Source organism: Mustela putorius, unplaced genomic scaffold (assembly GCF_011764305.1).
Source record: "Mustela putorius furo isolate JIRA1106 unplaced genomic scaffold, ASM1176430v1.1 tig00000174_pilon_pilon_pilon, whole genome shotgun sequence".
In the NCBI taxonomy this organism is placed as follows: Eukaryota; Metazoa; Chordata; class Mammalia; order Carnivora; family Mustelidae; genus Mustela; species Mustela putorius.
Window position 1 is genome coordinate 18,279,474 of NW_025421304.1, and position 20,947 is coordinate 18,300,420.

Sequence of the window (20,947 nt, forward strand, 5' to 3'; positions counted from 1 at the left end):
ATAAGCACGCCTTTTTTTTACCCCTCACTCCCTTGAAAATTTTAAGGAAAGAAATATATAATTGAATTCTCAAAACCAACATAATTTCCATTTGTATCAAGACAGACCAACGCATACAAAAGTTTACTAAGTACTCCTTGGTTTGATGGAAAAGAAGGTAAACAAAAAGGCACTTTTACTTTGCGTTCTTACAGTTTTAAAATAATATATAGAACTGTGGCCACCTCCCAGTTAGATTCCCTTCAAGCCGTGGCTACGTGACAATTTTATACTGCGGGGGGGCAGTATCCTGAGAGGAGAGACAAAGGCTTTCCAGGAAGGTCTTCACTCAAGACCCTTTCCATACACCCGAATTAGTTCACTAATGCCTTCTCTTTGCTTGTTTTCCTTGCTTCCACTTCCAAGTTTGAGAAAGGGCCCGCCCTCCCTTCCCCCCAAAAGTTGGGTTTTGCAGTTAAAATGGCATGAATGACTTTAGTTGGGAGTAAAAAGGGTACTAGTGAAAGAGGTACTAATTATCTTCTCACCAAGCTTTCAGAAACTCCACCAGGGGGCTCATCCCTCCCTGCCGAGCTGCCATAGACCCCAAGATTATGTTGTCTACGCGGTGCCCCTCCCACACCCCCTGAGTAATAGTGACGGTAGGAGGGAGGCTGTGTAGGTAACTAAAACCCCCAAACTACTGGTTTCATTTCAAAACTCATGACCCACAAAACAACAAACCAACCAGCCACAAGTGTGGCAGATGAGGGCTCCTCATGCTTTCCGAGGGAATTACACAAAGACAGAGGGAAGCGTAGAAAATCGAATTGGACATACCAGTGAAATTAACTCTGCCCTGGCACTCCTCGCCACGATCAGCCTTCTATCTCAGCGTCCTTCTCCCCGAGTCTATGGCCACAAAACTTTTCACAACTTGTTTGTTGGTGTCCTGCATCACATGGGCTTGACCTGGACTGGATGCTCTCAAGGAGACATTGCCGGCGGCAGGAAGAGCTGTAGACCAGTCAGTCGGCGGCCACTTCCCCAGTGGACACCGGTGACACAGCGTTCACGTATGGAGGGGAGGGGGTAGGAGGGCAGAAGGGGGCCAGGTGAGTAAGTAACCTATTTCTATAGGTAAAAATCATCTCAAGCCCGGGGCGTCGGAGTACTGGTCCATGTACAGACCATCAAAGAGTGAGGATGAGTTTCTGGGTGCAAATCCTGGCCAAGAGGGGCTCTGGCAGAGCCGTGGGGAGCCAAAGTGGAGAGCCGAGATGGACTTTCCTGGAAGGAGAGGATCCCAGAGGATTAGAGACAAAAATAGTAAAAATACCTGACATCCAATAAACCCTCAATAAGATAAATAGGAACCTTTATATTCTCTTAAAGGAAACCTTGAGCTGGGAAACCTATGCAAGCGAAACAAAGAAATTATCTTGTGCTGAGAACGTCTCAAGGATCCTCATTTTACCCAGGATTCTGCTTCTTCTCTTTCTACGCACAGCCCCTCCCATCCCCATCCCCTCAGACACACGGGAAATATGATTCCACTCACAGAACTTCTAATTTGGGGTGCCAAGTGGCATTAATAGTAAGAATAAATGTAATTAGTGCTTGGACAGGACAAAAAGAAAACAGGATGGTTCTGGTCTTGGAGATGCTCTTTTTAAAAAAAATTTTTTTTTAAAAAGATTTTATTTATTTGACAGAGATCACAAGTAGGCAGAGAGGCAGGCAGCGAGAGAGGGGGAAACAGGCTCCCCACTGAGCAGAGAGCCCTGCGCAGGGCTCGATCCTAGGACCCTGAGATGATGACCTGAGCCAAAGGCAGAGGCTTTAACCCACTGAGACACCCAGGCGCCCCTTAAAAAAGATTCTTAAAAAAAAAAAAAAAAAATCCGAGGGAAAGTGGCAGCTCAGTGCTTCCCCAGAGCAGCCTCCATCAATGGCCCCCAAATTTCTGCCCCTCCAGCTACAGGGAAAGGCCCCCCACAACCCACCAACCAGGCCACTTCAGGCTGGTCTTGGTGGTGCTGGGTCCAAGAGAGAGAAATCATGTCCTCAGCTATTCATGGTGGTAGCCAGAAGAAAAAAGCTTTGGTGGAGGCAGAATTTCGACAACTAAAAGGAAAACATCAGTGGCATGTTACAGAAGACAAAGGAGATGACAAAGGTGGCCTGAGATCATGACCTAGGTTGAAGGCAGATGCTTAACCAACTGAGTCACCCAGGCACCCCAATAAATTGCATTTTAAAAATAACTTCAATGATGTCATCTAAGTAGTACGTGCATTTAATTAAAACTTGATTTTTGTCAATGCTTTGTAAGTAATTCAAGCACCAAACTTGTAACAACCTTTGAAAGATATTGGTTATAACCTGAATCACTGTTTTCCAAAGAGAACACCATGGGTTCCATGCCTCAGATCTCTCTCTGACATACCTTCCCCTCCCATCCCTGCTGTGTAGCCCCCAGTCAGGCTATCACCTGGCACTGCCCTGGGACTCTGGGTTTCCTGGCCTCCGGCCCCCCATGCAGCTGCCAGGGTGCTCTTTGTGAAAAGCAGACCTATCCAGGCCATTCCCTGAGCTATCCCTGAGCTGTCTCTCTGCCCCCAGGATCAAGGGCACATTCTAAGGATAACACTTGGGATGAGGCCTTCAGAGTGTGGCCCTGCTTCCAGGATTGCCAGCCACTGCTTTGCCCCGTGCCCTCAGCCACAGGTGCAGCCACAGCCTGCAGCTCTCCAGCAAGCCTGTCCAACTTCCCCCATGCCCTTACCTGTCTGGAAGATTCTCCCTCCTGGTTTCTCAGCCTACAAGCCCCCGCGTCCTTCAGCCTCAAAGGTAATGTCACCAAAATCTTCCCTTTATATTTTTTTTAAGATTTTATTTATTTACTTAAGAGAAAGAGAGAGAGAGAGAGTGAGCAGGGGGAGGGGCAGAGGGAGAATGAGAAGCGACTCCCCGCTGAGCAGGGAGCCCCTGTCCTGTGGGGCTCCATCCCAGGACCCTGAAATCATGACCTGAGCTGAAGGCAGAGGCTTAACTGACTCAGCCATCCAGGCACCCCCCAAATCTTCCCTTTGAACTCCTTAAGCCGCTGGTTGCAAATTCCTCCAAGTGACCCGAGTATACTACAGTCCCCTATGTTAATAGCATCTTTGATTTAGGGTGTGATTTTTAAATTTCATTTCTGGATTTTTTTTTTCATTTTTAAAATTTTTATTTATTTATTTACTTACTTACTTATTTAATTTCTGGATTTCTTTCTTTCTTTCTTTTTTTTTTTTTTTTTTAAATTTCTGGATTTCTTAAGAGAACCTCTGAGTTCCTGGAAACCTTGTCTCATTTTTTCTTTTTTTTAATTCCCAGTGCCCAGCATTGTGCAAAGTGAAGGTAAATATTCAGTAGCCTCTTTCTGGATGAATGAGTGAAGGAATGGATGGTCCCCCCGCAGGTGCCACGGTGCTTTTTCTGCACGGTGAATCCGACCACACCTCTCAGCGACATTCCTCCCCGGGCTTCTCCTCTGGTGATGAGTTTACAAGGGAGCTATTAACAAACAAGAAACAAACAAAGACGAAGTAGCAGCGGAAGGGGAGACGTCGAGGGGACTCTGACAAATTACTTATTTGCACTGAGTTTCTGTGTCCTCGTTTGTGAAACAGAAGTGCTGCCCTGGTGAGCTCCGAAGGAATCCTGTTCTCAAATTCCGGCTGGCGAGGCTCCCGGAAAGACAGTTTCCCCGGAGTCCCCGCAGCTATAACCCGAGTCTCAGCGCCACCTAGTGACAAACAGGCCCAGTAGCAGCGGGGAGGAAGACGGGCAGAGGGACCATCGGCGCGAGAAGGAAACCCCCAGCTTAAAGATTTTAGGAGGCAGCAAGAAATTAGGTCAAATGTGAAGTTAAGCCAAGAGGCCTAACTCGGGTGATTTTGAGTCCTCTCCCCTGGCGATGGAATAAGCCTCGGAACACGTGAGAAAGAGCCAATCGGGATCCTTAAAACATGAAAACATGAAAAAGGCAACAAAAAGTCCTGTGTGGCATGGTCCTCTTGTTCTTTTATTAAGTTACTGCTTGCTGTCCCAATTAAGTCTTTTCCTTGGGAGGAAATGTACTTTTGAAGAACCTATGGTGTGGAACTCCAAAAACCCCAACAAAAGTACAAAATATTCAATTAAGAGTTTATATGTGGTTTTCAAATGTCATTTAGCTTCATTAAAGTGTAATAAGAAATGTGAGGGGCGCCTGGGTGGCTCAGTCGGTTGGGCATCTGCCTTCGGCTCAGGTCATGATCTCAAGGCCATGGGATCCAGGGGCATCGGGCTCTCTGCTCAGCGGGGAGCTTGCTTCCTCCTCTCTCTCTGCCTACCTCTCTGCCTGCTTGTGATCTCTGTCAAATAAATAATTAAAATCTTAAAAAAAAAAAAAAAAAGTCTGCAGAGCATCTGATTCTAGAAGCCTGTCCTTGTACACCCTCCCTCAGCGGGGTTTGGTAGAAGCCCACTCATTGACCCGTGCCTGCTTACCTCACAGATACTCAGTAAAGAGAATTACGCGACCCCCAGAATCCATATCGTGTGACGTGGAACCCAGACCACTGCCCCGTGGTGACTGTACTTTCCAAACCTAGACTGAGGCCACTTGCTAGGACAACGATGTGTGTACACACAGATGCAGAGGGGAAGTGGGGACGGCTGGTGCATATCACCTCGGACCCCTCCTTGGGAAATGTATTACCTAGAAGTGTCTGAAAAGGCACAAATTGCACACAGAAAATGGAGCTGGACTTCTGATGGGAATTGGGAGGACGAGGGCAGGATTTGGAGGCAGCTTTGAAAAGCTTGGAAGAAAGCGGGTGACTGGCGGGCCCAGTGGTTCAGGCTTTAGCAACATAAAGGAATGTAACAGTTAGGAGGGATGGACTCAGGAGGCAGGTCTGGGCCTGATTTGGGCCTTCTACCTGCCATTGAACATAGGCCCTACCCTGTAAGCTGACAAGAGATCCCGCTTTCATTTCTAATATGGTTACATTAAAGACGATGTGTTCTACTTGGATCAGCTCAAGTTTACTGGCAAATTCAAAAAGAGTTTCACACATAGAGGCTTGGAAAACAGACTCCAAATAAATAAAAAATTTAAGTTCTAATAGCGCTCAAATAGGTGCCCAGAGCACTGGGTGGGGTGGGGGTGGGGTGGTTGCGGGGAGGTCCATTAGCTCGGCGCAGGCATCAGCTTTCTCATAAATTCCAAATAAGGGAAACCCTTGCAATTAATTTCATGGGGGATTTAACATATATTAGGTGATGAATCGTTACCTTCCTAACTGGCACCCTTTGAAATGTAAATGTGTTCTTTATTCTCTAAACTCCCCCATTGTTTTCCTCCCGAAAATTCCATTTGGAAACAGTGTATGTCTGCAGATGTCACAGTCATTACCTCTTTTTTTTGTTGTTGATAAGTATGCTCTGCTTAGAGGTTTTTATAAGAGTTATCTTTCCTGTAATGAATACTCAGCGATTCAAGCCCGTCTTTTCAGCTTGCTGGCTCTAAGTGTTCCTTGATTAATGGACCTGTCGGTGGGATCAGCGGCGATCCTACAACAAAGGCTCAGCCTGAAAAATGTCACTTCTTATCCTGGTTGTCCAAGCACTTCTGGCTTACAAGAGTCTGTGCACCAATCGGACATCCCCTAGGATTTCATTTTGAGTTTGGTTAATCATAAGGGAAGTTACGTTTAAGGAGGTAATTGAATTATTGAATGCAATAGGAAGAATTTCTTTTGTTCAAACAATGCCCTTCATAGGACGGAGGGTTTTCTTGTTCTATTTTTTCACTTCTGTCAGCTGAACTGCTACCTAACCATTTAAATCAATGTATGGATCAATATAAACAACATTCTCCCCCCCCCCTCCATTTTGCCTGGAGTTTTAACTTGCAAGAGGAGAATTGCTTGGGAAGTGGGGGGGAAATCAAGTTCTTAAATGAAATTATTCCGCTTTAGTAAGTCAAAGACATGAAATCAGCTAAAATTAAGGCTGTATGCTTTGAAAGTCAATTTTTCCATGTGCTTTTATGTTGTTGGATTCCACTTCAGTGAGGGAATCAGAGCTCTCAGATTATAAAGGAGCAGAAGTAGGGCGACTCTGAGCTTCTAGATAGGCAATATTCTTTTTATTTTTTCTAAAAGATTTTATTTTTAAGTAATCTCTATACCGAACATGGAGCTTGAACTCACAACCCCGAGATCAAGAGTCACATCCTCTAGCAACTGAATTAGCCAGGTGTACCTTGATAGACAATGTTCTTGAAAAATTATGTAACTGTCTGGGTAGAATAAATTTCAAGGTGATTATGAAGACCAGTGGTCCCAAAGTCCTAAAAACATTGACTACCTCAATGTGTTCTACACAATAAGTAATGAAGCCTACCAGATGCCATGCTGGGGCCCCAATAAAAGAAGGAAAACAAAAAAACACTTTCTTTCAATGTCTGGGGGGATAGAAATATAAAATGGAGGTCTCAAAAGAAACAAGGACTAGAGTAGGGTACATAATTTCCGTAACTATAAGAATCTAGGGGCTCCTTGGTGGCTCAGTGGGTTAAAGCCTCTGCCTTCGGCTCAGGTCATGATCCCAGGATCTTGGGATCCAGCCCCGCTCCCAGGGCTCTCTGCTCCGAGCCTGCTTCCTCCTCTCTCTCTGCCTGCCTCTCTGCCTGCTTGTGATCTCTGTCTGTCAAATAAATAAATAAAATCTTTTTTAAAAAATCTAAATGCTCTCAAATAATCAGAAAGGGAACGTAAGCTTCGAGCCTAGACAACCAGATACAGCATCTCATGGAAAGTAAACGCGAGACTGGCAGAGCCCGGATCAGCCAGCCAAGCTCAAGGACTAACCAACTGGGCTGAAGCAGGGATACCTAGGTCCTATACATACTAGATTCGAGCAACATCGAGACTAATGCTCAAGAACCCAACATAGAACTGAGGACGACAACATAGGGGCGTTGTGGATGTCATTCACAGACATTCAAATGGCACTGAGTACAACAGGTTCTGTACTAAGCAATAAGACCCTCAGCTGAATACAACGGAAGAGGCTCACAAAAGATACTGCAGATACACAGCTTCCACGGAGGGTGAAGTTATTGACACACGCTTTCAGCAAAGACCAAAGTTTACACTGAAAGAAAACCCTAGAGACATCCATAAAGTCTCTGCTGCTGACCCCTTTGTTATTTTGTCTCTTCTGCTAGGTATTCCACAAACACCCAAAATAAATTACCAAGGAGAATAGCTCCAAATGTGCAAGCACACAGAGCCCTGAGCACTGTTTGCTGGTTGTGCCGTTCAATATCCTACCGTTTGCTGACAGATGAAGAGGAGTGTCCTTATGTTCCCTCATATTAGCAACCTCGTAGCAGATACTGTTAGGCTCCTACTGTTTTCAGTGGGTGGGTGCCCTTCGGTTTCCTGGCAAGCCAGACTGAGAAATTCTGTGATTCAGCAGGCATTATTCCTGGTTTCAGTTTACTGTCTTCAGGGGCATTACTCACATCTGGAAGAGTTACCCCAGGTTGCAATGGATAATTCAAATCTGAATCATACAAAGTTCCTAATATCCTTCTTAGTCTTCAAACATTTCTTCTCCATAGTTACCATGTAATGTTCCTAGGGGGTCATTTAAAAGGGGATCTAGCTGTATCTTCAGTTCCATCCTTTCAAGTAAATGTAGTTTCTACGAGAATGCGAAGTATTATTTCTTGGTACAAACTTTTGTGGCTCCTACTCCTTCCTGGCAGTTGTCTTCCCGGGTTAAGTGCTGTTCATTATACATTTGCCCAAAGTCATCAATACATTTTCCTCTGTAGAACTGAGGTCAATCTGATTTGAAAACCTTTTAAACACTTTAGGCTTATCTGTGGAAGTTTTCGTCTTATCTGGATTATTCTTTTGGACCTATCTGGAAACATTTCAAGTTCTTTCTTACCCCTTCTCTAAGGAGGGAAAGGCTTTGGTTTCAGGAATTTGGAAGCGTGAAAGGTGGGGATGACCACAGCCATCTAGGTGCACGTTTCTGTATACACTGCTTATAAGGAAATTGAATTTCCCTGGATTTCTCTGTGCTCCGGGAAAAGCCCTCGCCTCCAGAGACCCTCACGCATCCTGGTAATTAGAGTGTGGGCATTCATCTAGCTAATTGCTCTTCTCTGAAAGGATGATGAAGCTCCTCTTATCTCAGGGAGGGAGAGAGCCAAATGGCTCCAGCCGGATCTAGGACTCTAAGTCAAGCCTCAAGGTGCCGGAAGTCTGCAGGGCTATCTCGGCAGGTAAGTATTCATAGCAAAAGCAATGAAGTCCCCGAACTTGCAGTCTCTACGAGGGGTAAAAGCAGAGACCCTGGGGGCCGTCTAGCTCTTGGAGAGACCATTAACATACCAAAAGGCTGGAGTTAGGTTTCAACCCCATTTGGTATCCAAGCAGAGTCATTCACGAGGGAAGGGAAACTATCTGCCTCCTTCCTCTTTATTAGCAGAGAAGCATTATTTTTTCCTTGCATAGGACATTTGACCCCTGGCCAGGGATAAGATCTGGGGGACGTAGGGGTGGAGGTGATATACTCATTTCTTACTTTGAGGCAGTTAGTAAGAAATCTGTCTCGGATCCAGAACAACTTGTCTGCACATTCAGGATACTATTAATAACAATGAACATTAAAAAACAAACACTGACAGACTGGGTGATCTCACTGGGGTGGGTCCTTTCCCTCCTTCTCCACTAATCACGACCAACTATGGAGAAGGGATGGAGTAAGGTGTTCAGTCAAAAGCTTGGTCTTGCCTTTGCAGGCGGGGGCGGGGGGTGGGGGTGGTGGTGGCCAAAGTCAGCAAGCAAGCTGCAGCCCTTGGTGGTGCATTTGGTGCACTGAGTGGATTGCCAGATAAGACACAGGACCCCCCAGTGTCATGCGAATTTTGGATAAATAACAAATAATTAGTAGCATAAGTATATCCCAAATATTGCATGGGCCATACTTATGCTTTTAAAAAAAATCCTTTATTCATTCATCTGAAATGGAAGTTTAACTGGACATCCTGTACTTTTATTTGGCACTCTGCCATGATGACAGTGACCTCTTAGAGATGCCAACAAGTCATGTCCATTGAAAGAATAAACTTAAAAGTGCCCTTTTCAGGAAGTGGGGGGTGCTTTCTTTTCATTTCTGAAGGGATGTTAGAGAACACTGTGCGCAGATACTGAATCTGGTCAATGTTGACATCCATAGTTATATGTTACGGGCTGAATGTGTCCCCTCCCAGTTCCTGTGAAGGCCCAACCCCTGCCCAGTGGGGCTGTGTTTGGAGATGAGGCCTCTGAGGACAAAATTACGGCTAAATGAGACCATACAGGAGGGGCCCTGAGCCAACAGGAGTAGTGCCCTTCCAAGAAGAGACAGCAGAGAGCTCGAGCTCTCTCTCCACAAGCCCAGAAGAAAGGCCTCGCAAGGACGCAAGGACGGCGGGAAAGCAGCTCTCTGCACATTAGGAAGTCAACCCAACCCTGTCATCTGGGGCTTTCCAGCCTCCAGAAGCATGCGTTTAACTCCGGAAGATAAACGCCTGTCCTCTAAGCCGCCCAGTCGGTGTTCTGTCATGGCGGCCTGAGCCCACTGAGCCAACATGGGCAGAGTTAGCTTCCCAGGCGTCCACTGAATTTTTTTTTTATAACCGTCCTGGGGGAGACTGCTTTATTTCTCCCGGCTCAGAGATACAACTCCCGAGGCCTGGAGAATGGTAGACCAGTGCTTGGCACATTGTTAGAAATATTTAATGACTGAAAGTTACCCAGCTGAGGAGGTACCGTACATCTGTGGCTGAGGCAGGACAGTGGTCTCTGGGCTCCTTTCTCTTGGCTGTTTCTGGCTCTAACCCCGGGAGGCTGAGGCCCTAAGGATGAATCCCTTTGACTGTGTAGGTTTGTAGGTTTTCCTTGTCTCGAATCTGGATTTACTAACTCCCTTCCTGATCCCCTCACAGCAGCTCGGTGGACACAACAGGTTGAACGGGAAAGCTCTCTGAAAACCATAGGACACAATCCCCTGTGTTCTGAGCCTTACCTGGAAACGCCAGCAGTGAGAGGCAGATGCTTCTAGAAGATCATTCAAGAGGGGGTCTGCCCCAGGGATCTTTGCTCTTGTGTCCTTGGCAAGACAGGAGGAGACGCTGGAAAGCTGCCTCGATGCCCACATGCTCCTTGTGGGGTAAACTGCCGCTTCCCACTGAGTTTCCCATCCCCAGAGAAGCATTTGATCTTGGTCAAAAATGGCCTCCTCTGTCCTCCGGTCCCTCCTCTGAAGGTCTCTTCCTGATTGAATTTAGAAACCACAGGTGCTTGGACCAGATCAAAGACACGGCCAGAGTGGGGGGCCTAGATCTTGAATTTTAAACAACCAGGAAACTCCCAGAAGTACTTTCATCCGCCTCAGTGAGGCTTCCTTCACTGTGAACAACGGAAGTTAACTCGGGCCGACTTCAGGTGAATGTAATCAAAATACACGAGGTAGCCTGTGTAATAAAAAAAGAGCGGAGGAGTGGGCCAGGAACAACAGGAACACGGAGAGTCACAAGGACCTGAGCGACAGGAACAAATGGTGTGTGTGGCCAGGGTGTTGGGGCTGTGAAGTCTCTGCTCCCACGTTCTTTCTTTCCTTCCACATCTCATCCCCCTCCCAGCTGGGTGTTTTCAGCTGCAGGCAAGAGATCGAGGCTAAAAATGGTTTAATAATAAAGGTATATCAGGGACACCTGGGTGGCTCAGTCAGTTAAGTGTCTGCTTTCGGCTCAGGTCATGGTCTCGGGGTCCTGGGATGGATCCCCCCAGGGTCCTGGGATCAGTCCCCACCAGAGTCCTGGGATTGATCCCTGCACCTGCTCAGTAGGGAGCCTGCTTCTCCTTTTCCCTCTACTGCTCCCCTTGCTTGTGCTCTCTCCCTCTCTCTGTCAAGTAAACAAAATCTTTTTTAAAAAGAGATCTGTCATTGTCTCGTGGAACAGTGTTCTGGAGATCAGCGGTTTGGGGTTGATGTCAGGCTCTGTATCGCTGATTCTTTGGCTGTTTTCTATCACAAAATGGCTGCCGCAGCTCCAGATGTCTATTCTCTCCCCAGCATTGCAAGCAGGAAGAAAAATGAGTCGCAGAAATAGGGAGGTTCCTGTTTTCTTTAAGGAGGCCTCCTATCACCCTTTACAATTCTTTGGTTGGAACTGGTCCCCTGGCCACCGCTAGTCCCAAGGAAGCCTGGGAAAGTGAGCATTTGGCTCACTTCCTGGATCAGAAGAGCGGTGATTGGCTTACGCCAGCGGGCATCCTCTCCTGGGGCTGGGCATATTGCTGCATGAAACCAAATTAGGACTCTGTTAGTGAGGAGGAAGGGGCAGGGGCTCTCCTGATTCAGATTCCCTGGAAGGAGAGCCCATGGGCATGGCTCAGGTCACCTTGTCCGAGTCCCAGTGCATGACTGAAAGGTGCCGTGTCAAAAAGGGGCAGGATCCTGTGGCTGGAAGAAGGGAGATGAAAGCTGGGTGCCAAAAGGACACATCTCTACCTCCCTCTCCCTTTGGCCTTTCCAGGTATTGGTTGTGGGGGAAGTGGGTGGTGGAGATTTCCAGCCTAACAAGGACAGGCTCTATAATTTGTGGGACCCAGTACAAATAAAAAATGTGGGAATGCCTTATTCAGAAATTATTAAGAATTTCAAGATGGTGGCAGCAGAGCATGAAACAAATATGGGACTCTTCAGAACACACATGGTGAGCTCTGTTTTTGTATGTAGCTGGATGAAATACATTCGTGGATGGTGGGGAAGCCTGTGACATATAGTTAAAATTCACATATGTCCAGGTGTTCATGCAAACTCTCCATTAAAGAGCAAAGAAAGGGGTGATCACGCCTCTTCCGTGTGTACACCCCCGGGAAGAGGCAGAATTCAGGGCAGACAGATTTCTCTGGGAGCTTCCACTGTACCCCAGCTGCAGCAGAGTAAGGGGGGATAGCAACTCAGATTTACCCCTCATGCCCATTCAGATGTGGTAAACCCCGTCTATTATTTAACCATCACTGTGGTCATGTGCAGGGGCAGTGTATCATCTGTGTCTTCTAGATGAGGTTGTTGGGGCTCAGAGAGGTTCATGGTCATCTGGGGTCCATGGTCAAGTTAGGGTTGGAGGCTGGGCAGTCTGAACCCAGAGTCCATGTTCATCAGCACGCTTCAACATTGGACAAATCTAACAGAGCGGGGGTCGTCGAAAGCAGTCGGCGTGGTGAGACCAGTAGGGTTTGACCAGATGCAAGGAGGCTGTTTTTGAGGCTCTTCGAGTCCTAGGGCCCATGGAGTCCTAGGTGTGCCGCAAGAATGTCCCTCCAGCAACAGGAACGCAGGATGGATGACAGCCCCCAGGATGTCACCTGCAGGTAAGAGGAGCCTGAACCAGGAAACAAACTTAGTTTTCTCACCAAAGCGGCTGTCACACATGGTCAATTTCTGAAATGAATCCATAAGCCAGGAACATTTGTCTAAACACTTTAATTAAAATGCATTGTAATAGGATGAAAGCCAGCATCTAAGTGCAGTGTTCATGTTTGCTAAGAAAACAGATGAAAATATTCTAGGTAGCCAAACACATTTTGATAATGAAATTTTACACAGCTTCTGTTTTAATCTTATTTAAAATATTTATATACTTAAAAAAATAGTTTGCTATTCATTTTCTACCTCAGTACAGGAAATGTGGAGATATTTGAAATCGGTACATATTCAACACACATAAGTAAAAGATTCTGTTTCATCTGCAGAATTACAGTATTCTGAGCTGTACCAGCCATACCTTGGCGACCAACCAGTCCAATTCTATTTGGAGAATAATGTTAGCCTCAAATTCAATTTATCTACTATCCAACTTTCGTGAAAGCTTCAAGTTTAATGAAATATCACAGTGAAATTAAGACACCGCTAATCTCATTTCAAAATCAATTTTCTTTCCGGGACAATTCTTGGGAACCTCAAGAATCTCTCGCTTTATATAATAAGCAGTATACATTCAAGGGTTGATATCTAAAAGAATGAGTGTGTTCATATAAAAAAAAAAGATTCCTTATAAAATAAGATCTCACAGTGAAGGTGCCTTTGAAACATTTTGCCATCTATTGGAGGGTAATACATGGACCGTATTGATACATCTGAAATACTTGGCTATAGATAGAAGCATTCTCTATGCTTGGATCTTAGAATATGCAGTGCAAATATGAGTATTATAAATGGGAATGATGAAGACAAAAATTAGCCCAAATCTCCAGACTTCCCCTATTTGGAAACAGTGCTTACTGTATGAAATTATGCATAAGATGTTTGCGTGTTGCTGCCTTACTTATTTATTTATTTTTTTAACAGCATGAGATTGGTAACATTGCCAACGACCGTCCTTGGGAGAGCCGTTCAACGTCACGGTCCTTGCATACAATGGACCAGATGGCAGGCATGAAAGATCAGCACGCCCTCCATGTACTAAGAAGGGAAGACCTTCCAAATAAATCCAAGGAAAAACAACAGCAGCTCTAGTATGTTACTATTTGTGTACAGGGGGAAAAAAAAAAAAAGAAAAGAGAAAAAGGAAGGGTGAAAGGAACTGATGTAGTGGTTTGCTCCCAGCCTGGGCACCAGGGGTAGGAGAGATCATTTGAACCGCATAGCCTTTCGTATCCGTGAAAATATGGTATTGGCTATGAAAGCAAATTAATAAAAGCTTTTTAAATGGCTAAAATCATGCCGCCCATCATTCTATTCAATGTGATGACTCAGATCACATGGTAAGTCACCAGCTAGATGAATGTGTCACCCTGGGATCTGGAAATGCTTAGAGCAGCCTGGCAACTCCCATATTGTGTCATTTTTTCACAGGGGAGATGAATGTCCCGCGTTTAGTCTGATGGACAAACACAGACATTTGCAAGCCCTCGACGGCCCCTGTTGCAGGGTGCAAGGTCCTGTGATTTTACATAAAGTGGGCAGTATCTATTGGAATTCCAGGCCTTTTGTGTTCATTGTTGCCGGTGGAAACAAATAGCCCAATACTAGTTTTTGTTGTTAATCACCCACTCCTCTAAGAGCCATTAGGTATGCAAATAAAATCCTCCCAATATTCGGTGACTGACTGATTCCTCCCCACCCCACCCACCCCCCTTTTATCTTGAATCATTAAAACAACAGGACTTGGGAATGCCTGGCTGACTCAGTTGGTTGAGTCTGCCTTCGGCTCAAGTCATGATCCCAGGGTCTTGGGATCGAGTCCCTCACTGGGCTCCCTGTTCAGCGGGGAGCCTGCTTCTCCCTCTACCTGCCACTCCTCCCTGCTTGTGCTTGCTTTCTCTCTCTGATAGATAAATAAATAAACCTCTAAAATGAAACAGAACAACAGGTCTTATCTGGAGAAGGTTCAGGAATGTCAGTGATGTGAGCTGTTGATTTCTGTCTCCTAGGATTAATGGAAGTTGCTGCCACCACCGTTAGAGCAAGGGTGTCAAAAGCAAGCAAGCATGATCCCCCACAGACCAGACTCGGCGGACTGGCAGGTTCTCCGAATCGCTCCCAGCGGGTAAGCCCACTTGCATTTGATCTGTTCTGAGATACTGGCATCGGACTGGGAACTGAACACAGCCTGGGGAAGATCTGCACTAACCTCCCGAATGAGCACAAGGTCCCTAACGTGACTGCCCAGGATGGATCGTCAGGTCGGGGGAGCCAGGATTCCCATTTAGTCCAAAGAATATCATAACCGCCCTTTCTGCTGACAAGGTTTTTAAAGTCATTTCTACACCCAACGTGGGACTCGCACTCAGGACCCTGAAATCAAGACTCAGATGCCCCATGGGGCTGAGCAAGCCAGGCGCCCCATCTGCCCACGGTTTTCTATCCTTGAAATGTGGGAGATGAGATTCCAACATTCCATAATAACCCTGTAGCCGCCAACGGAGCTTCCCAGGTGCTGAAGCCCCCTTCTCTGCTCTATCAACTTCTAAAATAGGAAAAGAATTTTGTTCTTAAAAACCATAGTCGGGAGAGGCAAGGTTCTCAGGTGAGGGAACTTAGGGACACGAACACTACATTTGTTGACTTCAAGACGAGCCGTGGCAGAAGCCGAGGCCGGGGCAGGTACGACAGCCTCTACTGTGCCCGGGGAAGCTGGGCCTGCGCGAGCCGGGCGCGGGGGCTGGGGACCCATCTGGGGCGCGGGGAGGGCGCGCCTGCACCTGCTGGGCCGGGAGCGGCGCGCTGGGGGCCGCCTCACTCGCCCTCCTTCTTCTCCTCCGGGATCTCCACCGACAGGGTCTCCTCATCGGGATCCGGGCCCGGGCTCACGCGGATCCGCACGGAGGGCTCTGAGGGCGCGGCCTCCGACTCCCCGCCTTCCTCGGGCCTCCCAGGGGAGGCGGGGGGCGGAGAGCGCGGGGCTGGGGGCTCTGGTTGCTCCGGGGCCTCCGGCTGCGGCGGTGCTGGCTGCTCCGGGGCGGCCGGGCCCACCTCTCCCGCAGCGTCTTGCGAGCTCTTGGCCTGAAATCCGGAAAGGGCGATTGGTGAGGAGCAGAAGGGCTGAGAGTTCTTGGAAAGGTCTTGAACACCTTCCCGTTCCCCTTCTCGGAGCCCCCAGGAGGAGGATGGCGGAGCGCTCAGGGGTGCAATCTAACGGATGGGAAGTGGGAGGTCGGAGCGGCATCAGGATTATTTGGTAGAAACAGAATATATTATGGGGAGACTTAGGGATTAAAAGTCCCGGTTGGATTTAGTGGATATTTTTGGTCTCTGTTGATTGGCAGGGCTAGAAGCCAGAGTGAAGTTGCAGGTTCAAGCCCGCTCCTGAGCTATGGAGGAAAGAGAGGCTGTGACCAGTAGGGGGAGCCAGGGAGGATTTTGCAAAGCTAAGCCCAGTCCCCCTGGCTGCCCTGTCCACCCTGGTTACCAGAGCTGGATGCTCCTGGGTGAAGGAGAACATTTCTAAGCAAACAAGATAAAGGCTGAGATGACGCCCTTTCTGGAAGGTCTCAAAGGTGGAGACCCCCACCCCCACCCCCATGCTATAGGAGAATGGGCAGGCTACCACTGGCATTTGGCTGGGCTGAACCCCCATGCTTGGAGACTTGGTGGGGACTTCCAGCCTCCAGCCTTCAGGGTTCCTGGGGACACTGGCCATAGTCTGGGTATCGGTAAAAATCCAAGCCTTCGTGGATACCCATTACCTGCCCTGCCCTGTGTGACCCACCTTTACCTGGACATAAATGGAAGGGGAGAGGCCCACAGAGGAGGAGACCTGAATGGTCCCCAGCTATCCAACACCTACTTGAGATAGTGGTAGTGAATTTAAAATGAGAGTAGTCAGCATGCTCCTGAAGAAGAAAACCCCCTTGAGGTTTACTCAAACCACAGAGTGATGAAGGAAGGGAAGTATGGCGGGGAACCCCACTCCTAGTAGAACCCAAGGCAGCTCTGGGGACACATGTCCCTCCCTCTGCTTCCTTGTTCCTGGATGTTTGGGTGCACCTGTTCCGCCTTCTCCTGCTCACCCTAAACTCTGACAATGCCCTTCCAGGGTGGGATGGTGCCTGTCACAGGACTTCCAGAAGCTTCCTGCTATGAATGGAACCAGAAGAATCATGGGCAGGTTGTCAGGTGGTTCATCATGTTCAAAAGGCTTTTCAAAAGCTCTCCGAGCTATCCTGCTTCATCCCTGTGGCAACCATAGGTGATCTGGTCTCAGGGAGCGTGAGGAGCTTCCTCAGGGCACTGCGCTGGCGGTGACAGACTTGGGAATCAGACCCTTGTCTTTGGATTGTTATTTCAGAGCTCCTCTGCCATTCTGCCCTGATTGTTCTAAAACTGCCTTTTATTAGAATTCTCATGCAAATTTAATGCACCTCTCCAAGCCGCCTGGGTGAAAAGCTAATAAATACTCTGGAGCAACAAGCCTGGATAAAGCCTTTCACCATACTAAGAACAGTCTTGGAGTTCATGTCCACTCATTCCCACGCAGCAGCCAGCACTAAAGACCCCAGCTTGCTGTCTCGACCTTGACCCTGGCACTTGGTGAGCCAGACAATACTGTGTGTCCTCCATCAGGGGCCAAGGGTGACTGCATCTTGAGAATATCTTGGAGCCCTGCATAGATTTGATGTCACCTCCCAGACTCTAGATGTCAAATGATCCCCAGATGGGTCCTCTGGACTCTGAACGGAGCCTCAGTTGAAACTGAGTCCCCTGGGCTCCTTTGAATTCTGTCGTGTAGACTGCCGCACCCTCCCTGCCACTGAGCTCCTGCCTACCCACCGCCCCCCTTCCCAACAGCCTCCCTAAAGGACAGTCGTGAATAGTCATAATTAGTGCAATCATTCTAATTGGCATTTTTGGCATTAGTCACAGAAAAGAGTCCCAGAACTAATTTTAAAATTCCCTTCAGATTTCCGAGGGCGGGGACAAGTCGGCATTGTGCCTGTCGGCAGGGTTTTTTCTCTTCAAACCTCTTAAATTGTCACCGACACAAATATTAAATATGAGAACATCACTGCCATCTGGGGAGAGACCTTCCCTGCCCACACCTACTGCTCCCACCTCTGCAACAGCACCAGGACTCCCCTCGGGGGCATGGCCCCCCTCAACCCGGGGTGGGCACAGGAGCCTGGACTCCCCTAGGGCACCACGCGAGTGGCTCAGGAATTGACACGTGACCCGATTCCATCCAATGACAGTGAACCCTGGGACTTTCGCTGGAATCACGGGGCGAGAGGGGCTTTCGGTGGGAGCTGCTAAACCAGGACACCAACCATCGTAGTGCTCTTGCGATCTGAAGCCTCGAGGGAAGCAGCAATAACGGAAAGGCAAAGCGAGTCCCACTGGCAATGTCAGAGATTTTGGGATCCAGCCTTGCCTGAGTTTTTCCGCTCCTTGACCCAATCATTTCCCTGTTCCCTTAAGCTAATGTGAGCTGGCACAGTGACCTGCATTTCTGTCACCTGCCTCCTAAGGCATCTCTACAGATAAGAAGCCGGTGGGGGCGGGGCGAGGGGGCGGGAGGGACGGACATTCCCCACAATGAAAGGTATGGTCCATGCTCTGGCACCAAGTTGAGATGCTGGCTGCTTCCCCACCACGTTACCTGTTCCAGCAGCTGTTGCTGCCTCGCTGCGGCCTCCAACGCAGCCAGCTCTTTGAGCCGGGCCCTCAGGTGGGCAAGCTTGCCGCCTTTGGCCCCCTTGCCCATCTTTCCTGCTGCGGCGAGGGCGGCGTTGAAGAGCTTGGGGGTGCCTGCCCGGGGTGGCAGGATGAGCACGCTCTTGGGCTCCTTGGGCTTGTTGTTGTTTCTCAGCATGCGCCTGAAAGAGAGCAGTGTTAGCCCGGTCACAAGCTTGCCCCCGGAGAGGAGAAAGGTATGTCTGTGGAGGGCCGTCTGGTGTAGCTCTGGGGGGCAGGGGAGGGGTGGGTTGTCCTCGCTGAGTCTGTGAGCAAGCCCAGTGCTAACGGCTTGATGCACGTATCAGTGAATGATTGGAACGACCGGAATGACATGGGTCTTACGGTCTGGACGTTATAGAGGAGGTATCGGAGGCTCAGAGGGGTTGAGTCACTTTTGTGAGGTCACACAGGAAATACTGAATGATGTTATAACAGATGAACTCAGAAACAGGGTACCCAGATGAAAAAAGACCAAAGCTTTTCTTCTCTTCCTTTGGCTTTTTTGTCATGTCACCATCTTCGTTGTCACCTCTGTCAACACTTAATGAGTGTCAGGCCCTGGGCTTGGTCCTTTACAGGTGTTCTGGTGGCCCCCGGGGGTGCCCCATCCTGGTGTCTATGTCTCTGTGTGATGCCCTCCCATCGAGGGCGAGGGGAATGGGTGATTTGCTTTTGACCAGTAGAATACAGCAAAGGTGATGAGACATCCCCTTTGTGAACATGTCACAGAGGAAGGTGATCACTGTCTTGCAAGGACACTCTCCCTTCCCGACTTTGCTGCAGCCAGGGGTCATGTCTGAGGCCCTCGTGGCAAGAACCAAGGACAGCCACCAGCCAACAATTAGCTGGGAACAGAGGCCTCCAGTCCTACAACCACAGGGAACAGAATTCAGGTGACCTTGGAAGCAGGTCCTTTCCCCAGGGAGACTTGAGATGAGACTCAGCTCTGGCCAGCACCTTGATGATGGCCTTGGAACAGACCCACCAAAGCCGTCCCAGACCTGTGACTCACAGAAGCTCTGCAGTAATACGTATATATATGATTTTAAGCTACTAAACGTGTGATACAGATAATCAATACATACTTAGTCATTTAAATCCCACAAAATCCTCTTAGGAAGGTCCCTATTTTTCTCCCTCATTTCAAATAGATATGGAAGACCAGAAGGGGTAAGTTAATTTTCCCAAGGTTACACAGCTAGGAAGTGGCAGGGGCAGAATTAAAACTCAGATCTAGGGGCACCTGAGTGGCTCAGTGGGTTAAGCCTCTGCCTTCGGCTCAGGTCATGATCTCGGGGGTCCTGGGATCGAGCCCCGCATGAGGCTCTCTGCTCAGCAGGGAGCCTGCTTTTCCCCCTCTCTCTGCCTGCCTCTCTGCCTACTCATGATCTCTCCCTCTGTCACATAAATGAATGAAATCTTAAAAAAACAAAAAACAACCTCAGATCTAAAGGCAGTATGCCACCCTGCTCTGTAAACAAGGATAGACTCTTCCATGGAACAGAGAGCCCCAGCCTTTGGTAGGGAATTGTTCACGTTACATGATGCACGATTTGGCTCAAGAACAAATGGATTTCGTCTGCAATCTAGCAGGCCTAGACTCCTAATTGGCAAATTCATTCATCAGGGCTCCAGCAAACTTGTTTGTTTAAAAATGAGGCTGTTGCTGGCTGCTTATCTAATCAGAGGCAATGGATTTAAATTGTGCATATTGATATTAATTGGCCAAGACTGGCGTTTTCTGGCTGGGGCTCCCCCAGGAGAACACAAACACGAGAATTCAGAGAATTCATCCGAGGCCTCTTCATGCCTGGCACCGTCACCTGTGTTATTCAGTCCATAATTCACAGCACGACCGTCTGTGGGAAGGCTCAGCATGGTTCAGAGATGACACAAAAGAACTCTCTATGGGACCTTTGCTGAGGGCTAATGGCCGTCTCTCTTTTGAAACATTGCTCTGGCTTCTGGGACATTTCCAGAGTCAGGAAAATTTCTCCTCACTTTTAGATGACGTGTTTTCCTATAAGCAGGATCGCACATTCACCCCTGGAGAAAGTGGCATGCATGAAAGCTTTTTGCCCCATCTCTTGGAGCAGCCAAGCCAGAGAGCTGAACCCTCCCCTCCTCTAGAGCCCCAGGTCCCCCATCTATAGAGTAGGGAGCTGAGACAGAATCCCACACATGGCTCTCACCAGCTCAGACATCCCAGGCCCTGGGGTTCTCAGACCGCGTCTTTTCTTTGATGGGCAGAGCTTTCTCACCACCCCTTGCCTCTGTCCTGAAGCCTGCCTATCCAGGAGCCCGACTCTCTGATGAATCAGGCCACAGAGCTGGACCCAGGGCCTCTGTGCGGCAGGACCAGATGGCTCCTCCTCTCTCCGCACCTTCTCCAGCGCAGGGCAGGGCGGCAGGCTCTCCGCACACGGGTCAGCAGCTCCTGCGGGGTCCTAGCTGACTGGCCGAGCCCTCACCTACCCTAGCCAAAGAAGTGGGCGGCAGCTGCAAACCTGGCTTTCACGGTCTTGCTCCTCTTGCAGCGGGAGGAAGGGCAGGCGGGGGCCGCGGGGACAGTGCACACTCTCAGACAGAAACGGTAGAATTCTCAGTATTTGAGGTCGTTCGGTGGAGTCCCTACAAATGCTGCATTACTGAACACCGAAACCATCGCTTCCAATGGAAATAC

At 48.4% G+C, this 20,947-nt stretch overlaps 1 protein-coding gene across 1 annotated transcript in view; it reads right to left on the reverse strand.

Annotated features, from left to right (window-relative positions):
• Nucleotides 1-14,389: 14,389 nt before the first annotated feature.
• The window catches only part of CNGB1 (cyclic nucleotide gated channel subunit beta 1), a 61,780-nt gene continuing 55,222 nt past the window's right edge, over nucleotides 14,390-20,947 (reverse strand). Inside the window, exons 31-32 of the mRNA XM_045076121.1 lie at nucleotides 18,188-18,404; nucleotides 14,390-15,594 (exon numbers count right to left, since the gene is read on the reverse strand). Of these exons, the coding sequence (XP_044932056.1) occupies nucleotides 15,328-15,594; nucleotides 18,188-18,404 (484 nt within the window). The 3' untranslated portion in view covers nucleotides 14,390-15,327. The remainder of the gene's footprint in view (nucleotides 15,595-18,187; nucleotides 18,405-20,947) is intronic.